This window comes from Sitophilus oryzae, unplaced genomic scaffold, assembly GCF_002938485.1.
Source record: "Sitophilus oryzae breed Bouriz unplaced genomic scaffold, Soryzae_2.0 scaffold_926_pilon_pilon, whole genome shotgun sequence".
Classification (NCBI taxonomy): Eukaryota; Metazoa; Arthropoda; class Insecta; order Coleoptera; family Curculionidae; genus Sitophilus; species Sitophilus oryzae.
Window position 1 is genome coordinate 211,912 of NW_022147557.1, and position 20,733 is coordinate 232,644.

The 20,733-nt window shown below is 32.9% G+C and overlaps 1 protein-coding gene across 2 annotated transcripts in view; it reads right to left on the reverse strand.

Moving 5' to 3' along the window:
• Positions 1-2,221: 2,221 nt before the first annotated feature.
• Positions 2,222-20,733, reverse strand: part of LOC115890791 (zinc finger C2HC domain-containing protein 1C) — a 51,720-nt gene continuing 33,208 nt past the window's right edge. For both annotated transcript variants that reach the window (XM_030911129.1, XM_030911128.1), the window contains exons 4-8: positions 18,980-19,119; positions 10,767-10,886; positions 4,975-5,241; positions 4,619-4,803; positions 2,222-2,510 (exon numbers count right to left, since the gene is read on the reverse strand). In XM_030911129.1, the coding sequence (XP_030766989.1) occupies positions 2,405-2,510; positions 4,619-4,803; positions 4,975-5,241; positions 10,767-10,886; positions 18,980-19,119 (818 nt within the window). In that variant the 3' untranslated portion in view covers positions 2,222-2,404. The remainder of the gene's footprint in view (positions 2,511-4,618; positions 4,804-4,974; positions 5,242-10,766; positions 10,887-18,979; positions 19,120-20,733) is intronic.

Consider the following 20,733-nt stretch of genomic DNA (forward strand, 5'->3'; position numbering starts at 1 on the left):
TCCTGGGGGCATCCAGAACTTATTTTGCGCTACTTCTTCGGCAATTGACTGGATAAATGACCTCAATATAAATGTTTAATGTAAATTTTGTCCCTGACTACATATATGTTTTATATATACTTGTAATATTTTTAAGTCCTTATATTTCTCATGTATGTTTTCTTTTTTCTTTTACAACTATTTGTTTGTTTATATATGCTTATCTCTGTGTATGTTTTATAGAATGTATTCACATATCCTGTATTTGTGCTTCTCATACGAAATAAATAAATAAATAAAGCGGCAATAACTTGTTTAATTTAAATAGAACACCCCGTATATTTAATAAGAATCAGATGCACAATTTAATTGTCTATCAAATTGTATTATACCACTTTTTACCTGTCCCTTCAAGTTTTCGTAGAAAATGCATTTTCTTATAATTTAGACTTCATTTATCAATATACCCATGGAATATTGACATTTTAGATTGTTTTTAAAACAACAAATGTACAAAATGTACAGGCTAGTAATATTATCGTTTTTAGTAAAACGATAATATTACTAGCCCATTTGTATCTAAAAAAAGAAAACTATTTAAATCTTTATAAGAGTATACCATTAATTAAATATACCACCAGTATTTCCGCCCAAATACTAATTAATTACATACTTAATTGTGTTCGTTAATAAATTATTCTAAATAAATGTGGATTTGAATCAGAAATCAATATAATAATAAGTTATGAAAATGAACGTCTCTGTTGTTATAAATAAGCATTTGTCAAAAAATGAAATATTATTTTTAAGGTTATTAATTATAATTATTATTAATCAACGCAAACAGTCAATTAATGTAGTTTGAATACTGGAATCATATTAATTGGTCCTCTTTAACAAATATTTAAACAGTTTTTTTATTTTTTAATAAAATATATCGACAATATTAGTACAGTTGAGGGTTGGAACCTTGGTGGTTGGCTTTACCTTAGTGTTTTTATTTTGCAATATTAGTATCTGTAGTCTTTAAAAATTTGGTACATCGTTAAAAATAATCTAAAATGTCAGTATTCCATGGGTATATTGATAAATGAGTTCTAAATTACAAGAAAATGCATTTTCTACGGAAACTTGAAAAGACAGGTAAAAAATGGTATAATACAATTTGATAGACAATTAAATCGTGCATCTGATTCTCATAAAATATACAGGGTGTTTCATTTAAATTAAACAAGTTGTTGCCGTTTAAAGCTAATAATTATTTAAAATAAATATTTAGACACTCTGTATAAGGTACTAAAATTTTTATTATTGCAACACAATAACTGATCAATAAATAAACTTCAGTAAATATTTAGTATTAAAAACTTTGATACCCTCGGAGAAATGAAGCCTTAAAATTCATACTGCAATTTCACAAAATTGAAAACATTTCATAAACGGTAAGGTTTAAGTGTAATAAACCTTAATCAAATTTACCAGGGGTTCCATTTAAAAAAATACAACTTTGATATTTTTATTTATTTGAGAGACTTATTCTGTATCTTGTAAAAATATGTTTAAATTGTAGCTCTAATAGTCCTTCAACGAACCCAAAACTTACAATTTGTAAAAATCTAATCGTTTAGCTACAATATTCCGTGTCGTATGTGGTGAACAACCCTGTATAGTCAATTACTAGCCAAAATTTATTCCATTATTTTCTTCGATTTTTGACCGAGATCTACCGGACGCTACACATCCAAGTATTTTATAGACTTTTTCGATAAATCGTAATAGTGTCACTGTAAATTTCAGTTCGGCTACAATTTCCTTCTAGATTTACTACGTTTAAACAACCCATCAGTAGTAGAATAAATAATAAATAACATAAAATAAGCTTATTAAAAACTGGGAAATCCACAAAATTTCAAATGAAATTCAAATGTGTCAAATGAATCGTCAAACAGAACTGTCAAGGATCCCAACCTTCCTTAATATTTTTATTCAAAGTTATGTTTCCATCGACGCTGCACCACCCGGTATACCAATAATATCCATTCCACAGAATTTCCTAGATTTAAACAGAAACTCATTCGTCAATTACTAAAATATCGAGAACCAGTCTCACAATGTCTTATTCTATTTTAAAATGCTTTTTTTAAATATACAATTAAAACGTTCTCAATAATTATTATTACGATAAAAAATAATTCTACAAAAATTAAGTGAAAATCGCAAATCAGGCAAACTAAAATACGAATTAAACAGATTTAGAAACATATAATCAGTGTTAAATCGATATAAGTAGTTAAGTAGCATTAAATTATCTTAAAATTTCACAACCGTTTTGATGTGTATGAAAAAACATTATTTAGTCGTATGTTAAATGGTCGAAAGGCACTTGGTAAGGTAGAATTTCATTATTCCTGTTTTCTGCCGGCCATTATCGTTTGCCAGGTCGCCCTTTTTGTGCTGCTCCTCCTTTCGGTTTATTGAATTCGAAATTGGCGCATTTGGGAATGTGTCGGGCAGCTGCAGCTTCGTTGAACCTAAAATAAAACATTAAATATTGTCAAGACTTAAATATTGGCCAACTTATTAGTTCTTTAACTTATATCAATTTGGGAAAAAATCGTATTTCAGCAAGCCAATTTTGTTGCCAAAATTAACATATATAATATGTCATTCTATTCGGAGTGTCATTTTCTATCGAATAAAGTAAAAATATACCGGGGGTGTCATTTAAAAATCAAAAGTTATAGTAATTTCCGGTGAAACAGGAAGTGACCAAACACAATTGAATACGTCAATCAATTCTAATTTAAGTCATATATTAACATACTAAATATCGTTTTTTTTTGTCTAAGAAAATAAAAAAGTTAGAGGGGTGAGCCAATTTTGAGACGCACCCGGTATACAGAAAACTCTTTGATGACACACCCGCCGATGATTGCGACGAGCAGACGAATATAAAAGAGTACATATGCTGAAAACAGTGCGGTGAGCTTACTAGTCAATAGTCAGTAGACACCGACTAACCCAGTCGATAGTCAGTGAAAACGGCACAGCGAGCAGATAAGTATTTTGCATACTCTTTAGCTAGTCTTTAGGAAGATGGAAAACTAACCTCTGTAAAACCGTCTCAGACACTGGCTTTTGTCAAAGCCCTGAGACAAAACACTGAGTTATAACTGAAAAAAGAAGAATACAATAAATTTTTTTCGCTGTGATTAACTTCCTCCCCCTCACTTCATAGAATCTGCTATTTATTAGATAATATGTAATATAATATGTACAGGGTGGTCGAAATTGGTCTGTTTTAACAGAGAAAACCTATTTCCTGACTAGGTAGAGCGAAACCGACATAGATGTCATGGGCTCGATTTCTGAGACACGTTTAATGGCGTAAACCGCCTGTTGATATTTTCACTGCCAACTGAGATACTGGATCTTTTCTCGGGTCTTTTTGATTTTTTTACCATTTTGAAAAATGCCCATAACTTTTGCATTTCGCGGTATAATAAAATTCTGTAAAAACGTTCTTTTTTAAGTACAATCCAGTTGCGTAGTCAGTTTTTTTCTATACTTGCTCTTTTTATCAGAAATAATAAAAAATATAATTCTTTAAATGGAAATCATAGATGGCTATAAACTTAAAAAAATGCTGGCATTTAACCCTTTCCAACGATATAAAGTTATGTGTATTTATTTCTAAGAATGAGAGAAATATTACGTTTTTTATCTTTGTGTCGAAGCGGGCCTTGATTTTGTGTTGACCTAGTTGCCGTATTATTTTTTATCACAATTTAATATTCTATTCTATTATTTATCTGCATAATTAAAGACTTTTGAAAAGGTAAATCAACATTCTATATTAGTATCACCAATTACAATTAAAACTCCAGGGTTACAACCGAACTATTAAATGGAGAATTTAGAGAGAATTTGATTCGAACAACGGGCCCTATATCTTAGCCCCTTAGGTCCTGTGATTTAACTCGTTTCGACTTTTTTATGGGGGAAATTAAAAGATTTTATATAAAAGGTAAGAGCCATTGGAACGAGAGAAGAATTGCAGAAGGCTACTAGGCAAGCTTTTTGACTTATTACACCAGTTCGCCTAATAAACCATTGTAACTCTGTGCGCAAAAGATGTTTATTGTGTATTCAAAAAGAAGGTATTCAGTTTGAACATCTTTGATGATTTTTTTAGAAAACTCTATTGGTCACTCAAAAAATACGTTTTTTTAGTTTTTTTAGTTTCTGACAAAAAGAGCAAGCATAAAAAAATTCTGACTAAGCCACTGGATTGTGCTTAAAAAAGTGCCTTAATAACGTTTTTACATATTTTAATTATTCCGCGAAATAAACAAGTTATGGGCAATTTTCAAAATGGTAAAAAATTCAAAAAGACCCGAGAAAAGACCCCGTATCTCAGTTGGCAGTAAAAATATCATCATATCTAGTCAGGAAATAGGCTTTCTCTGTTAAAACAGACCAATTTCGACCACCCTGTACAGTTACTATTCTTTACTATACTGTATTATTCTAAAGCTCTGAGTATTATGGGTATTATCCTTAAGTGTATTAGTCCGAAATATTCAGTCGTTTTTAAGAAATACTGTTAACATGAATGAAATAAATAATGAAAGCTTACTTTCTGCCACAATGAGGACATTGCACATAATCTGGATTACTCGATGGAGGTGGTGGTGGTAAGTCTGCCAGCTTACCACCCTTGGCTACGTAAGCTTGAGCTTGTTTTGCCGCTCTAATGGCTGCTATAAATTCCTCGTGAGTTCTTCTCCAATCCTTTTTGTTAGCCGATGATTTTGCGGTCACCTGATAGAAAAAAATATCTTGTAGTACCATAATCGATATGTTAAACAATATATTTTGACTGGTTTGATCACACGAAATGAATTACATGATGGTTTGAAGTTTTTTTTTCGATTGTATGGGACTATTCCATTAAACGAGTTAATATTTGAGATTTATTTGCTTCACACTCACCTTATTTGGTCCCTTTTTACTACCTACAGGTTTCACGTATGGCTCCAACTCAGTTCCTTGCACTCTGTGTTTGGTGGCGTCGTATGCTTTTCTCTTCTTCTTGCCCGACTTTCCGCAAATATCTTCGTGAGTTCCTATACGATCTGTGGCAAACCTCCTACCGCAGTAACGACATTCCGCTAGATCGTCTCTGACCACTGGAGATTTGGGCGTTTGCCGTGCCGATGGTCTATTGTTGGTGGGTGCCCTGGATGCTGAGGATGGTGTCTGTAATTTGATAAGAAACCATGAGATAATTAATTCTGTTAAAAGAGATTTTAAAAAACACAATAAAAAATATACGATATAGTAATCGCATAAAAATGTCAGATGCACGTGATAAAACTTTGAGTCACAAGCGCTGGTGACAGCGCTTATGACCATTATTGTCACGTTTTTGTTCAAAATAGTTTATCAGAGAAGCTACAATCTCTTTGCTTCGACTTTTTAAATGTTTCGGCATATTTTCAACATAAAATTTCAAGAAATACAATACAAAAACTCGAAAAGTGTGTGCTTAAAAGTACAATTTTGAAAAAAAAAGACTATGAAAGTCGGCAAAAAACAAGAATTAATTACAAAGATTCAACAACAACAAGATATTATACAAAATAATGATTGACATTATGATAATTGTCAAATAATAAATGATCTGAACACGGCGATAATAAAATTCAGTTTAAACTAATGTTTGCAGCTTTAATCTAAATAAAATATCTATTATAATCATTTGCTCTATAAAGCGAAATGAAAAGCTGCTCGGTATCTTGAATTATACCACAAATTTAAAGATTTTTGGCCAAAATTTAATTTAGTCAGGTTTATAGGCTTTATTCTCTGATGACGTGCATCGGAAAATGTTTTGCGAATACTTTAGATAAGTTTTATGAGTTGGTTATTGGCCAATCTGACTGCGACCATTTCAGATTTTTTCAGATCTGCTTTCAGTTGTTAATATAACTTTATCCAGATAAGATAATAATGTGCACTTATCTCCAACTTTTCGACATAATGAATATTTACATAGTTGCAAAATAATAATCAATGTTTACCTAATTCTACCCCAATGCTGCAATATCTAACGACTATGTTATTGGTTCTTTATAGTATTATTGATTTATTAAAACAGCAGTATATCTGTAATTAATTATTAACAGATATACAAGATGAGTCTTAAATAAGTGCAAATATTATCAGGGCTGGTAGATCTCGATACAAGAAATATATTTTATTTATACCGTTTTTCAAATAAATCCAAAATAACCGGAATATTTTATTTTAATTATTTTTTTAAAAAAGATATATTTTGCCAATTAAAAATTAACAAACAACAGTTTGTTAATTTTTTCATTTTTTCTCGGGTCGAAATACCCAAGAAATATTTTCACTCATTTAAGAATCACCTTGCATAGAAAAGAATTGTCATGAATAAAACAGTTAAATCTAAAGTATTTTTTACTTTTTTTAATGATTATGAAATCATTTTGTATTTGGACCATTTTTGTTATTTATTATTGTGAATTCTCAGTATAGGACAGTGTTTTAAAGTTCATTTATTTTAATAAAAATATGAAAGTTAATAGGCCACTCGCCAAGTATTAAAAAATAGCTTATGGCGGGAGCAAATCCGGACAAGTTAGAATAAATTTTATTTTGTTTAGTTTAGTGTAAGGAACCACGTGTTAAATTTGCACCACCCCCAAAGCCCGGATTTGGTAGCCATCTTGGAAAAAGTGGCTAAAATTCGGTTTATTTTTCATTATTTGTCAACAACTCGATTTCTATCAACTTTAGTGCAAAAAATGTACAGACTAAAATTAAAGAAGAGGAAAAAGTCTATAAAAAACGGTCTATGTACTTTTTCCGTGTGACGACCCGTTTCCAAGTTATCTAGGTTTAAACACGCTAAATATATTAGAAGCAGTTATTATTTCCTCTATTCTAGGCAGTTTCTGTCTTTCCGAGAACCTTACTCTTTTTATTTCTCCACGCATTTAGTGGCTGCGACACCACATCCGCATTATACAGACAAGAAAAAATGAAATTCGTTAAAGTTTTACAGAAAGAAAAAGAATTATTACAGACAGCTGCACAAACTTTCAAAGACCCAAACGCATCCCCGCAGAAGGTATAGAAAAAGCTGGAGAACGATTTCTTCTACATCTATATGGATCCAAAAAATGCGACTCATTAGATAAGTACAGATACCAGTGTTTCGTAAAATCTATTACCAAAAGCTTACCAAACCTAGCATCATTACCACCGACCAAAGACGCAGCTCGCTTGCACTCCTTCCGTACGTACAGCAATGGTATGGGAATGAAAAATCACCTCTGGATTGGGGATGGAAAAATTCAAAGAATGGGTTAATGCCCATTGCTACTACCCAATATGCAGCTCCCCAAGAATTATTAAATCTGATTTCATGTAAATGTGCCAAAGGTTGTAATACATCTTGTAGCTGCCGCAAAGCAGGTTTGCGTTGCTCGGTAATGTGTGCACTTTGTCAGGGCAAATCATGTTCGAATAGTTTGGAGGTGGCAAAATTAGACGAAGATGAGGACGAGGACAATTTTCCTCTCGATAAAGATCAACGAAAAGAATATTCTGCACCTTATGAACCAGATCCGAAATATGATACAGATGTGGAAGACATTCAGAAAAATTATATTGAACAGCCAGTAACATCAAAAAAACGAAGGAACTCTGATGAACCTTCCACCTCAAAAGAAACCTAAGTTGACGACATGTGGATTAGGCCTATTGGAAATGGGGAGACCACTCAAAAAAAACGCGCCGAGTACCTACTTTACCTCAAGATAGCTCCTTGAGAGATAAGGCGGTTAAACTTGATTTTCCACCAGTCGCGCAGCAATAAAAATTTAGTCCGTTATTGCGGTCATAATGCAAATTGCGTTCTTCCATTATGACCGCGACAGCAGGCTATTGCCACAGAATATCTAGCTACGCAACAGAAAAATACTCGAAATGAAAGAGCTAAAATTGCACAAATAGAATACTAGATGGCGCGACAATGTCATAATCAGAATATAATTAGAAATTTTGAACTTTCGGTTTTGGATCGACGGCTCGTCGACTGCCTTGTAGCTCGGCTAAATATGTTGCCAGGTTGCCACAGTTGCCAGATTCAAAAAGACTTGAATTGGCATCCCTTTCTTTTTACTGTGTATAATGCAGTATGTGTTTCTTTCTATTCTTCTTTTCTTGTCAGATACACTTATATTAATTATTCCTTTGGCTATGAAAATAGTTTTAAGTATATTATTACAAAACATATACATTTTTAATATACACTACCTTATAATGTTAACTAAGAAAATACCTTTAATTACCTTTAAAATTAATAATATACAGGGCGATTGATAGTGATATTTATTAATGCTGGAACGTTAGTAATGAAATATAAGTTTAATAATAATGGAAATAATTTATTAAAATGCAGTACAAAAATGTTAACTGTTTAAAAAATACTATAATAACAAATTTCTTCCGTTTGCCACGTTATTTATATAGACCTAGGTAGATTTTAAAAAGTGACACAGGTACAATTAATAATATATTATTTCGGCATAAAAGTTGCTGTCACGACATCGAACAATAAATTAAAATTCGTAAAATAAATTAAAATTATTAATTAAACAAATCTTTATAAAGAAACGCAAGTATACCAAATTTGGGCCCAATCAAACACCAGGAAATGATATCATAATAGTGTACTATATTATGGTACCACTTGATATGCTTTAAGGTGCCATAATATTGCAATGTCACCGAAGATCCGTAGTATACCAAATTTAAAAACAATCGAACGCCATGAAATGGTATCGTAATATGGTACTATATTACGGTACCACTTTATATACATCATAGTACAATCACATTACAATGTAACCGAAGATACGTAGTATACCAAATTTAAGCCCAATCGAACGCCAGGAAATGGTATCGTAATATGGTACTATATTAAGGTACCACTTATATGCATCATAGTACCATCATATTACAATGTTACCGAAAATACGTAGTATCCCACGTTTAAGCCCAATCGAACGCCATGTACGTAATATAGTACTATATTATGGTACCAGTTGATATGCTTCATGGTACCATAATAATGCAATGTCATCAAAAATACGCAAGTATATATCAAATATGAGATCAATCGAACGCCAGGAAATTGTATTGAAATATGGTACTATATTAAGGTACCACTTTATATGCATCATAGTACCATCATATTACAATGTAACCGAAGATACGTAGTATACCAAGTTTAAGCTCTATTGCCGCCATGTACCTAATATTGCTATGTCATCAAATATGGTACTATAGAAGGTACCACTTTATATGCTCCATGGTACCATGATATTACAATGTCACTGAAGATATAGTTTATCAAGTTTAAGCCCAATCGAACGCCATGTATCGTAATATGGTACTATATTATAGTATCACTTGATATGCTTCATGGTACCATAATATTGTAATCACAGAATATCTAGCTACGATTCTGTGATTGTAATGTCATGAAAAATAGTATATATCAAATACCGTATGATACCGAAAAAAACGGCGTCTAGTTGGCTGGAAAAGGACGATCGATGACATTTCCCATATAAATTTATATATAAAATGACAGCGATATTCATTTCATAGCCATCGCTAACGCCGTTTTTTTCCTGATTATACGATATGAACTTGGTATGAACACAATCGAACGTCAGGAAGTGGTATCATAATAGTAGAACAATACTTATTATATTGTCGCCGAATTACAATGAAAATTCAGGATTCAATTATACAATCAAACGTCAGGAAGTGATTGTAATTTAGCTCATAAGATTTAATTCCAACTAACATGGCAAATTGAAAAAAAACAGCTCTGATCTATTTTAATATGTTTAAATGATGTAGCAAATTTGAAGACAGGCTTTATCAGGAAGTAGGTATTACGATATGAATTACACAATGGCAACACTGCACAAAATTCTTTTAAATTTTGTTTGTAGAAAACTGTTTTCTTTTAAATTTATTGCCCTCTATTATGTAGTAGCGAAACTACCGCATCAAAATATCTGATTTGGAGACAGGCTTTAAAAGCCTGTCTCCTTTTGCTACCTACAATTTTATACATGTAACGAGGCTTCTGTTGCGTAGCTAGATATTCTGTGCTATTGCCAACCAGTAGCAAACAAGTTTTTAGGCTTTATGTATCGGGGGTGCCGCTCAAGGTGGTGTGGAAACAAGTACAGTTAACCCCGGATATATTGAACACGTACATTATATGAAACTTTAATTTTGTTTTCGTAAAATTCGATACTTTGGGTAGTCGCACGAAAAAAAAACATACAACGTTTATTATAGAGTTTTTCCTCTTCTTTAGTTGTGGTCTCTACATATTTTGCACTAAAGTTGATAGAAATCGAGTTGTTGTGCAAATAATGAAAAATAAACCGAATTTTAGCCAATTTTTCCAAGTTGGCGGCCAAAACCGGGCTTTACGGGGACTGCAAATTTAATACGTGCTTCTCGACACCAAAATAAATAAAATAAAACTTATTCCAGCTTGTCCGGATTTGCTCCCGCCATCGATGCATTTACCGACTGGCCTATAATACAGTATAGTTAATTTATTTCGTTGACTATAAATAGAAAAATACTTTTGTAAAAGAACTAAAACTAAATTACTTATTAACCATAAAAAAATATATCTGAATGTAGAATTTACTTACCGGCTTGGAGCTCATGTTAGTTTCTGTTGATCTTGTCGATGAACTGGAGTGATTCGAATTCGATGAGGACGTTCGTTGTGGTGTGATTGGAGCTTTAGCTGTTGGTTTCTTAGGTGTAACCTGAAAATTTAATTTGGAATTATAGCAATAATTAAACGAAAGTACTTACGAATTATTATTTTTATGGACTTTGGTAATAGTAGTTATAAAACTGTTATAATTTTGAATGGAACTGTCAATAGAAATGACAGTGGCGTTTAATAAACAGGTGAAATCTGACAGATGGAGCACGTGTACAGGGTGGTGCATCGTCGTTGAAAATATACGAGATGGCATGCAAATTTTGAACTGTCCAGATATTGGCTCCCCTGTCAATTGTGTCCAACAAGGACACAATTTTACATTTTATTTTGGACAAGGCGATTTTAAGTAATTTAAGAAAAACTGTTCTATTTTTAAATTGAAACTGAAAAGGTAACAATGCAAAACCAGGCAACGTACCTTAAATTGTCATTCTACAATTTTGTCAATATGTCAAATTACATATACTTTTTCTTTTATTACATATACTTTCTGTTATATTTTATATCCATCAACTTTAATTTTAAACTCAGTTTTTATAAAATTCAGTATTTGGCTTATTATACAGGGTTGATTGAAAGGTTGTTTTTTTACCTTAAGTTTAAAACACCCTGTGCTATAATTTTGTTAGCAAATTTTTCCAAAACATTATTTTTCGATCAGAATCATGTCTCCAAAGCATTTTATCTTTTGAGTCATTTCAACACATGCCTTGGTTAATTTTTAAGAGCGAAATGAACTTGCCACCAACATTTTGCAATTTTTTCAACTGTAATTACTCTATGATGTTATTTTTTAATATCACGAGGTGGCTTATGTAACTATTGTCGTAATGTCATATCGACACTGATTATAACTCTATATTAAAATTTAAAAAACGATAACGGCTTGATATTAATAAATATAGTAACACTAACATAACTAAAAGGTTATTAAAAAAAATAACGTAAAGTATACTAACGAACAAATAGACTTGTAAAACATACTTTTATACTTTGTATTGCCTCTCCTGGCTGCTATAATTGTCGATAGATATCGGTTTATAAAGTGTTAATACTGTTAATGAAGCTGCAAATATATTGTGTTATGTTTTCCCATTCTTATTCAAGGACCAATTGAATATTCATAATTTCAGCTATCTTCGACAATATCAATGACTTTTGGACAATCTTCGACACTAAGATCCATATTCAATCGAACACAAAAATAATGACCAAAGCCACCTCGTCATTATGAAGAATTACATAAAAAATTAACGATAATTGAAAAAATTGTAAAATGTTTGTGGCAAGTTTATTGTGCCCTTAAAAATTAGCCAAGGCTTGTGTTGACATGAGTAAAAAAAGGCAAATATTCAGAAGACATGGTTCTGACCAAAAAATATGTTTTAGGAAAATTTTCTCACAAAATTATTGCACAGGGTGTTTTAAAGATAGGGTAAAAAACAACTCTTCAATTAACCGTGTATAATAAGTCAAATACTAAAGTTTATAATAAACTGAACTATAAAGCTGATATATTTATATACAGTTTGCTAAAAAAATCAAGGAAATAAGGCTTAAAATAAAAAAAATAACATTTAAAAAAACTAGACCAAAAAATGTTCCGTTTTTGCATCTGAGTGTAGTTTAATAATAATAAAAATAGGTGCAGTTTTTCTAGAATGGGCTTGTTCCACAATAAGTACAACTAAAAAATAACAGATCTACCAAAAATTAGAATTTTATTCGTACGTTTAGTACCTCAAAAACACGTACAAACATCTATTGTGCGAGAAAGGGGCGTGGCCAGCTGCTACGTCATAGCACCACAGGTCAACTGGCGACCGCGCTCCATACAATGCACAGGTCTGCTTTGCCCGATTACAGAAAGTGTGTTTTAAATTTATAGTATAACGTAACAGTACTAAAGTCTTTCTTTAACCCAATATTAGTGTAAACAAGACAAGGAAACGTTATGTAGTGCCAGAATGCACACATACGAATAAAAATTCCCCAGAAAAACTATTTATTTCTTTACCGACGAGCATGGCAGCATGCAATGCGAAGACATGATTTTGTCCCCTGACAGAGGCACCAGATTTTGTTGTGAAGATCACTTTAAATGTACATTAATACTTACAGCTAGTGTTTCCAAAACTTTTATATAGGTTGAAGAAGACAGAAAAACTACATATATGTATATTTATAAACTATGAAATCGGGAAGAATAAAATTAAAATCAGGTGTTATTCCTTACATTTTTGAGTGCCAAAAACGATCTTTATGCTTCAAATACTGTAAAGCCTCGAGGATTGGCGAAAAAAGAAAACAAGCAGCCATTATTAAGGAAATATTAAAAGACGCGAGGCAGGAGGCAAATGAAAACTTTCATTTCGGGGCCAATACAGTAGACAAGGATCTTAAAATGCATGATCAAGAGAAATCAAGAGGAGCGCATTTCAAACCATCAAATTTATGCAGCCACATAAAAATGCTACCGCGTGCTTGCACGTTCGGATGCGGCACAGTCATTACACTTTGCTTCTATTACACTTTTTCCACTAGTATTTATAATAATGCTTTAATTATATAAAAGCCAAAATGCCGCCACGTTTTCTATGGGTAAAAAACACAGTCATCACACTAATTTATACAGACTGGATGCTAGCAAGGCGACTTCAAGAATAAAGTGCCTGATAAATCTCACTATGTTGGAGCGAAACGTCGCATTAAAATTTTACAATTTGCGGTTAAAAAACCTCAGCCCAAAAAAAGTAAAAAAATATATGGATATAATAATGCATTGTACATTATAATTTTTGCATTAATTTTGTGTTTCGGTGTAATTTTGCCACTACTTGTTATAGTATTACTGTTGTTTTAACTGCACATATTATCCAATGGCATTATTACCATAGATTTTGTCTGCGCATCTGTAAGAAAAAAGTACATAGCTTACGTATCAGTTTTAGCTTAAAGTAGTGGGAATACTTTTCATATATTTTATTTTATTACGTCTCTTCGCGGACCAACCTCGAACTAGTACCCGTCAATCACATATCTTAAAATCCAGTATTTGTCAGCTGTATATGAAACCACTGATTTTTCTACAAGCGTGTTAAAATGTTTTTCGCCACACTCCGATATATAATAATATTACTTTTAACATACTAAACTTTAAAATTTACTTCAGTCATTAAAGGAAACAAAAAATATATATTTGAGGAAAGTCTCTTATTTACTTGTACAATTATTATGTATTAATTCAATATTAATTATATTCATATTCTAACTTAATTATATTATTAATATAAACAATAAACAATTGTTAATTCATTAATTAGCCGAAAAGCCTCAAAATGCTAATTAATTGTATTAATGTTACAAATAGAAGAAGATTGCATAGGTTAGTTAAGAAAATGCATAGGTTGAGATTTTCATATAGGGTAAATAACTCTGTTTTTACCCCACAGTCACTGCTTTCCGATACAGATATAGGTATTTAAGCAATAGTGAATATCTTAGAAGGAAAATTTTTTATAGAAATTAAAAGGTTTACTTAGGTACCTTTGTAACTTTATTTCTTTCTGAAAACTCAATTCAGTTTTTAAATAAAAATAATTCTATTATCATGAAAAATGTCCACTTCTGGGAGAATGCCCGAATCAGCTTTATTGAACCCTTCTCCACCCGAATGCATCTTGTGAAAATAAACCAACGAAATAGTCTAAATAACGATAAAATGACAAATCACATTAATTCAAATGAGTGTTTCCATTACGAACCTGTTGACGGCCGAAGTCGGGTGTAGTGGAACTACGTCACGAGGGGGCGTGGCCTCGTCTAGCCGTTACAAACTTTAAGCTCTCATATCTCGAAAACGGTAAAAGATTTCGTTTTGAAATTTTAATAGTGCACTTATTATAATAAGTAGTATCGAAAAACGTTTAAAAAACATACAAATAGGATATGATGGAACAAGCCTATTACTTAAAATCGACGATTTGTTGACCCCTCCGTCTGATATATAAGATTTATCAAAATTTTTGTCGAATTGGGTGGTGATCGAAGGCGCTGGAGGATTCAAAAGAATGGCTTACCACAGGGGAGTGTTTTGGCACCAACTCTTTTCAATATCTACACAAATGACCAATTGATAAGATTAAAAAGATAATTGAAAATTAAAAAGATAATTTAACATTACACCTGACCGCGCTAACCCAATAAAACGTCTCGAAGACTGTCACTAGCTTGTTCCATCTAAATAACAGGGAAGCTAACAGATCAATAAATATCAATTGGAACGACCAGCAACTGAAATTTTGCCCACGGCCAACTTATTTAGGTGTCACATTAGACCGGACCCTGTCATTTAAACATCATGTCGAGAAGACTAGGGCGAAAATTTCTACAAGGAACAACCTGTTGGGAAAGCTGGCAAGCTCCACCTGGGGGGCCAATCCGCACACACTAAGAACTACTGCTCTTGCCCTCTGCTATTCTGTTGCCGAATATGCCGCACCAGTTTGGGAACGCTCCTGCCATGCCAAAAAAATGCTGAACCAATCGTGCCGTCTAATCACCGGATGCCTAAAATCCACATCGGTCCAACAGCTACACCTCCTTAGCGGGATAGCTCCACCCCACATAAGAAGACAAATTTCCAGCATGAAAGAGAAACAGCAAGCTCTTTCCGATACCCGGAACCCGCTCTTCTGACAATACGCCGCTGGACCCAGGTTGAAATCTCGAAAAAGTTTTCTTTCTGCCGTCCAGCCAATTGATAGCAGCACGGCATCCGCAAAGAGACTAGAGTTGTGGTCAGCAACTTCAACAACTCCAAACGATTTTGCTCTAAGGCCAAAAGAGACCCTACCACCGGGTGCGGAACAGGCATGGCCGGTGTGGAGGAGTGTGAACCGTTTGCGTACTCAGGTTGGCAGATGCAAGACAAACATGAACCAGTGGGGCTACCTTGACGGACCTGTATCCTGTGAATGCGGAGAGGAACAAAATATAAGGCATCTTCTCGTATGTCCAAATCTCCCAAACATATGCAATCAGAGTAATCTGGCGGAGGGAAATACCAACGCTCTGGAGTGTACCAAGTACTGGATATCCTGTATATAACCGCTGTGTGCATATATATTTTTTGTAGTTTGTCTAATTTTGTACAAGTTTTGTTCCTATTTATGTTGATTGTTTGACTATGTTTTTTTTAAATGTATGATGTACCTTTTTTATTAATTTGGCCGTTTTGTATATTTTATATGTGTGTTTTTGTATTTCTTGGTTTTTTTCATTTACTGAGTTGGACACGAATAAATAACATAAAATCGGCTTAGTAACGAACAACTTTGCCCTAATTTAACCATCATAGTATCTCGAGATCCTACTGTTGGTGGTCGAATTGGAAAATCAGAAGTCTAACTAACCATAAATTATTTTTTATCTTTTTTATGCGTATATACCTGATCCAAATTCTATAATACCATAGTAAATAATCAGAAATATCTGTATAAATTAATAAGTAAAATCCCCTTCGACCCTTTAACGTACTCCAGGCATCGATCCAAGGGAAAATTAGTCGGCCTTGGCCTTGTCACCGCAAACGACCATACCGCTAATTAAATATATACTCATTCGGAGAAAACTTTACCGCCCGCCGCGCGACGGGTAAACCATCGCGTGATTATGAAAAGAAATAAACGTGAGTCCATGTTCGGTGCTGATAAGGTCGAAGTATATATGGTGCAGGGTCAAATGCCTCTTATGGTAAAGTACGAGAATGTAGTCGAAAATAAACATGGACAGCTGTATATTATAAACACGTATTGTAGTTTCTTTTTTCTTCTTGTTTGATTGATAGTTGTATGTAGCGGGTGGTCCACCGAGAATGTACGGTGGCTGTACAGGGTGTCCCCTTTTTTGTGTGTTTTACAGGGTTTCTCGTTTATAAGTGGAGGTGCAAAGATGGCGGTTTTCACATCACTATACTACTTTTTATGAAACTAAAGAAGCTATACACAGATTTGTTCTAGCCTCTTAGTTTTTGAAATACAGGGCGAAATTAAAAATGTTGCATTTTTCGACTCCCTTTGTAGCTCGAATAACTTATTACCCCATAGCGTCCCATAGATTTTTTCATGTAAAATTCAGTGGTGTAACTAGATTTTTGGTGACAGCCGTCATTCTTGAAATATGACACATGACCCAAATTAATGTTTTTTACAAATTAATGTTTGTTTACAGGGTGCTACTAATTCGAGGTACGAGCATTGGTATCTCGGTAACCGTAATAGATACGAAGATAGTTAAATTGGGGCAAAGTTGCCGCCTTGAGATGTGCACCAAGATGACATAAAAAAAGTTTTAAAAATTTCAAGGATTGCTGAGTTTTTTGGAAAAAGTGGATTTTTTGAAAACCAATTTTATTTTCTCCTATCGTTACTTTTTAGAAAATCAAAAAACTAATTGTACAGTTTCATAGCCATTTTATTAGGGCTATATGATAGTATTTTTAGATTTTCAAACTAGCTGATAACTTGTGATATAATATAAATAATAAAATAATTTCCCCGAAAGATGGATTGGAAATGGTAGAGCAGTGCTAATTGGAAATAGTAGAGCAGGTACTGGTTATCCAGGAACCGCTGGAGGTTCCTCGATCTGTCGCGGCAAAGGGGGGGACATTACTTGACGTCATTTGTAAAAGTGAAATACATCTCAACATTTACAATAAAGAGTACAAAATGCATTCGAAAGTATAATAGTACGAGAGCTAGCAACGTCGGAAAAACAAGTATTTTAAGACGTCTGGCTCTTTGATATATCTTTTATTATGCTCTCTGGAACAGCATGCGGCCCGTCTGGCTGCCTGCCGATACCCGTTGCGTTTACTACTGCGCATCCAAAGAAGATCCTCTATTTTTTACTTAGCGCTTTAAATTCTAGTATTGAATAAAAGTCGAGCAAGTCTCCATTAGTTCGGCGCGTAGAGCTTTCGCCTATGACGCGAAGGTCAGTGGTTCGATACCAAGAACAGTTAACCTAATAGGACTGCTCATTCAGCCAAAAGTGTCCGCCAGGTGCATGCGAAAACTACTCGCTTTGTGACGTCATTGTAGCCCTTGTCATAGTTATTAGTCCTTGTCCGGCAACCAATAATACACACACGTGCATTATTGGTTACCGAATGCAAAACGTTCATTATTTAGTTTATTTATTTAAACACCTTATATGTATGCAGTAAAGAAAATCAACTGTATAAATCGTATTAAATACTCGGATAATGCATTTTTAAGAACAGCAGGTCCCAGCATCACCTTTGGCAAGCATTCTTTTTAGAGGACTTCCATATTTTGCTTTAAAATAAATAATAAACAAAATCGTGGGCACTTAGTATGCACTTTGTCACAATCCACAACACAAAATGAACGTATTTATACACTCTATAGCTCTTTAAAGACACCTTTTTCACATTTAAAATTGACAAAATAATTAACTCAAAATTTCTCAGCTGTTATTTTTATAAGTTTACCATAGGCAACTCATAATACACACTATCATGAAGGCTTTGACAAGGACTACAATGACGTCACAACTGTCAGCTGAAGCGCGGGAAGAGGCGAACGTACGTCTTATGAGGATGAGCAATCCTATTAGTTTACCGTTCTTGGTTCGATACCGGCTGGGGGAGCAACTTTTTTATTTTTTTTTTCGTTTATATTCTGATAGTAAAGTATAAAATATTTGCTTTTTTATCACCAAAACGGATGGCGCTTATGGGTTTATGATCCGTAGTGGGTATAAGTAGAATTTGATACTTTCATTTGTTTTGAAGGATTATTGTGGCATTTGGACAGGAAAAAATAAAATTGGTTTTCAAAAAAATCCGGTATTTTCCAAAAAAACTCAGCAATTCTTGGAATTTTTAAAACCTTTTTGATGGCATCTTGGTGAACAAAGGGCCACTTTACCCAGATTTAATCATCTTCGTATCTATTACGATTTCCGACGTACCAATGCTCGTACCTGGAATTTGTAACACCCAAACTGAAATTAAGTGCACTAACATGATATTATGTTTAATTTACAACACTATGACATTGATCGTAAAAGAAAAACATTATTTTTGCTAATAGAACTTACTTTCGTTTCTTGTTTGTTCGGGGAATTGCGTTGAGTCACTCCATTAGTGATGGGTCTAGTTTCCGTCATCTGACTTGGCAATTTTCCGCCCACATTCGCTAACTTTCCTTTAAAATATAATGGCTTTTCTTCGTCAAAACCTGGAAAATATGAATTTATTTAAGGTGAGAAAAAACATCTTGTGTTACTTGTTTGCGTAGTTTTGTTTTAAATTAGAATTTTTAATAAAATATAATGTTATTAGTTTCTGTATTATATTCTAGATTCTTTTTATTAATCACTAATGAGTTCGTTATTTTTCTTCCAATATTATTGAAAATGTAGCACAGAAAGTAATTAACAGTTATTTATTATACAGGGTAAGTTATAAATAAGCAGGGCAATATTTTCAGGGCTGGTAGATTTCGATAAAAGAAACATATTTTCCCTTTAGCGTTTTTCAAATATGTCCCAAATATAACTCAGTTGGTTGAACTTTGAAAATTTAAAAAAATATTTTTTTGCTTAAGTTTTAAGAACCAATCGATTTTTTCTGGGTTTTCTTTCTTGTACCGGGTGTCCCACTATGAATAGCTCTCGGCTGTATCTCGGAAAGTATTAGCCGTAGGGTAATAGCTTATAGCTTCATAATCCTCAGTAAATTTTGAATATTTTTTGTCAGAGCCATTTTCCTCTATCTACCAAAATGAAGTGGTGGGGGAAGGTTAGATCTGTTTTTATTTAAATATTAATAATTCTGGACTGGATGATCGAAATCGAACAAATGAGGGCTCGTTTAAAAGAACGTTTCTTACTCTATATTGTACCATATAAACAATAATAATAAGCTTTTGAACGTAGACGCTAGGGGGCGTTGCCTTACAATTTAACAAACATTGCGCGTTTTTTCAAAAAAATTAAATGCAATAGTATATGTAATTTTATTTGATAGTAAAGAGTAGTAAAAGCTTCAAAAGTCAGCGAAAACCGCATCTTGATATCTTCTTTCAAACCGAAGATATTAGCAAAATTATAATAAATACCAAAATATAAGCCCTTAATTATCTTACTTTTACAACACGGTATCAGTAGCCCTCTTAATTATGCCCATTCTAAAAAAAAATAAGGTAGAAACAGTTAGTTTATTTTAAAATCGACGAAATACCAGAATACCATAATACCAGAGGTATTAATATCTAATAATTAAGATATTAATAACAGTGAACAAGAAACAATGATTCGGTGAAGTCATGGTAGGCTTTGGAAAAAAGTTGCTTTTGACGTAATAGTATAAACGTCAAATTGCTGTTAAATCAACATTTTGATAGTCTTATCAGCGTTTTTTATCTTTTAATTGCTTTTTCAAAATGCCTTTATTATTTGAAATAGTTGGAAGTTGTTGGCATTTTGAAAAAGCAATCAAAAGATAAAAAACGCTGATAAGACTACCAAAATGTTGATCTAATAACAATTTGACGTTTATACTATTACGTCAAAAGCAACTTTTTTCCAAAGCCTACCATGAGTTCATTTAATCATCGTTTCTTGTTCACTGTTATTAATATCTTAATTATTAGATTTCTGGTATTCTGGTATTTCGTCGATATTAAAATAAACTAACTGTTTCTATCTTATTTTTTTGTTAGAATAGGTATAATTAAGAGAGCTACTGATACCGTGTTGTAACAATAAGGTAATTAAGGGTTTCTTTTTTGGTATTTATTATAATTTTGCTAATATCTTCGGTTTGAAAGAAGATATCAAGATGCGGTTTT